Raw genomic sequence first — 1,566 nt, 5'->3', positions numbered from 1 at the left:
AGAGTCAGTCAGTCATCTGGAAAGAGTAAACTTCAACTGAGGAATTGCCTCCATCAGACTATCCTATGGACATGACTACATGCCATATTCTTGATGTATGTATTTGGAGGCGGGTCCAGCCCACTGCGGGCAGTGTTATTCCTAGGCAGGTGGGCATGGGCTGTACAATAAAAGTAGCGAAGCAAGCCAGAGAAGCAAGCTGATAAGCTGTTCTTCTTCCATAGTTTTTGCTTCAAGCTCTCGCCTTGTTTCTGCCTTGGCTTCCATTGATGATTGACATAATCTGTAAGCCAAATGAGCTCTTTCCTTTCTCAAGCTTCTTTTTGTTTTGGTGTTTTATCACGCAACAAAAAGCTAATTATGACACACAAACACAACACACACATATACACACACACCACGAAACATATTGAAATTACTACTGAACATAAATTTTATTTATATTTCTCTAAAGAAGATACAAATAGAAGAAAGTCCTTAAATATGATGCTTGCATTGCACAGAAGGACACGGAAAACACAATGTAGTTCATGACTGATGTGCTTAAGGATGCTAATTTCCCGTTTCTCTTTGAAAACGGAGATCTAGACCTTAGCTTCTGTTAATACTGGGCAATTTTATCTCTCACAGAAAAAAGGCTTATTTACCAGCTTCGGGTGGGCGCCCTGGTGCTACCAAAGTCATGGTAGTTGTGACTGATGGTGAATCCCACGACGGGTCGAGTCTGAAAGAAGTGATCCAGCAATGCAATGACGATGAGATCCTGAGGTTCGGCATAGCAGTAAGTGGCTTCTGTTAGGACGCGTCTGAGGGTTGATGAATCCGCAGTGAGGTACTCCATCGCTTTCCTGGTTTGCGATTTGTACAGTCTCTCTGCTTCCTGATGACTTCCAGTCCTGTCAGCTAAAGAAATGGCCGTGGAAATGTTTGCAAGAAGCCCTATGATGATCAGAAACGTACTGCAATGAAGAGAGGGAAATTGAAGTAGAAGAAGAATGAGTGACCTTTGTCCTCTCTCTCTCTCTTTTGTCAAGGTTCTTGGGTATTTAAACAGAAATGCCCTTGATACTAAGAATTTAATCAAAGAAATCAAAGCAATTGCTAGTACTCCAACAGAGAGATACTTTTTCAATGTGGCCGATGAAGCAGCCCTGCTGGAGAAGGCCGGGACCCTGGGAGAGCAGATTTTCAGCATTGAAGGTAAAAAGGCCTTGCACAAATGTCTCCTTCAAATACTTTTTGTTGGAAAAACTGCTATTTTCATCTAATGTACTTACTATATGAATATTAGCTCATAGACTGTGCATAAAAACTAACTCAAATATGTGAGCAAGAAAGATAGACAAAACACATGAATAAACAATTTATAAGAGAAATGTTAAGTGATTAGCAAGCAGAAGAAAACTATGACTCCAAACACTTTTGTGTTTTACCTAAAAAACAACACATCAATACTGTTTAATTTTCCAGAAGTCTCGGAGGTGCAAAGCTCACACATGGTTAATAAGATGACTTTTTTTATAAATTTATTTATTTATTAAAGATTTCTGTCTCTTCCCCGCCACC

At 39.9% G+C, this 1,566-nt stretch overlaps 1 protein-coding gene across 1 annotated transcript in view; it reads left to right on the top strand.

Annotated features, from left to right (window-relative positions):
* The window catches only part of Itga2 (integrin subunit alpha 2), a 95,821-nt gene that overhangs the window by 56,203 nt on the left and 38,052 nt on the right, over positions 1-1,566 (top strand). Inside the window, exons 8-9 of the mRNA XM_005356822.2 lie at positions 631-781; positions 1,035-1,200. Coding sequence (XP_005356879.1) covers positions 631-781; positions 1,035-1,200 — 317 coding nt within the window. The remainder of the gene's footprint in view (positions 1-630; positions 782-1,034; positions 1,201-1,566) is intronic.

Source organism: Microtus ochrogaster, chromosome 19 (genome assembly GCF_000317375.1).
Source record: "Microtus ochrogaster isolate Prairie Vole_2 chromosome 19, MicOch1.0, whole genome shotgun sequence".
Taxonomy (NCBI): Eukaryota; Metazoa; Chordata; class Mammalia; order Rodentia; family Cricetidae; genus Microtus; species Microtus ochrogaster.
This window is presented reverse-complemented; position numbering and strand designations above follow the sequence as displayed.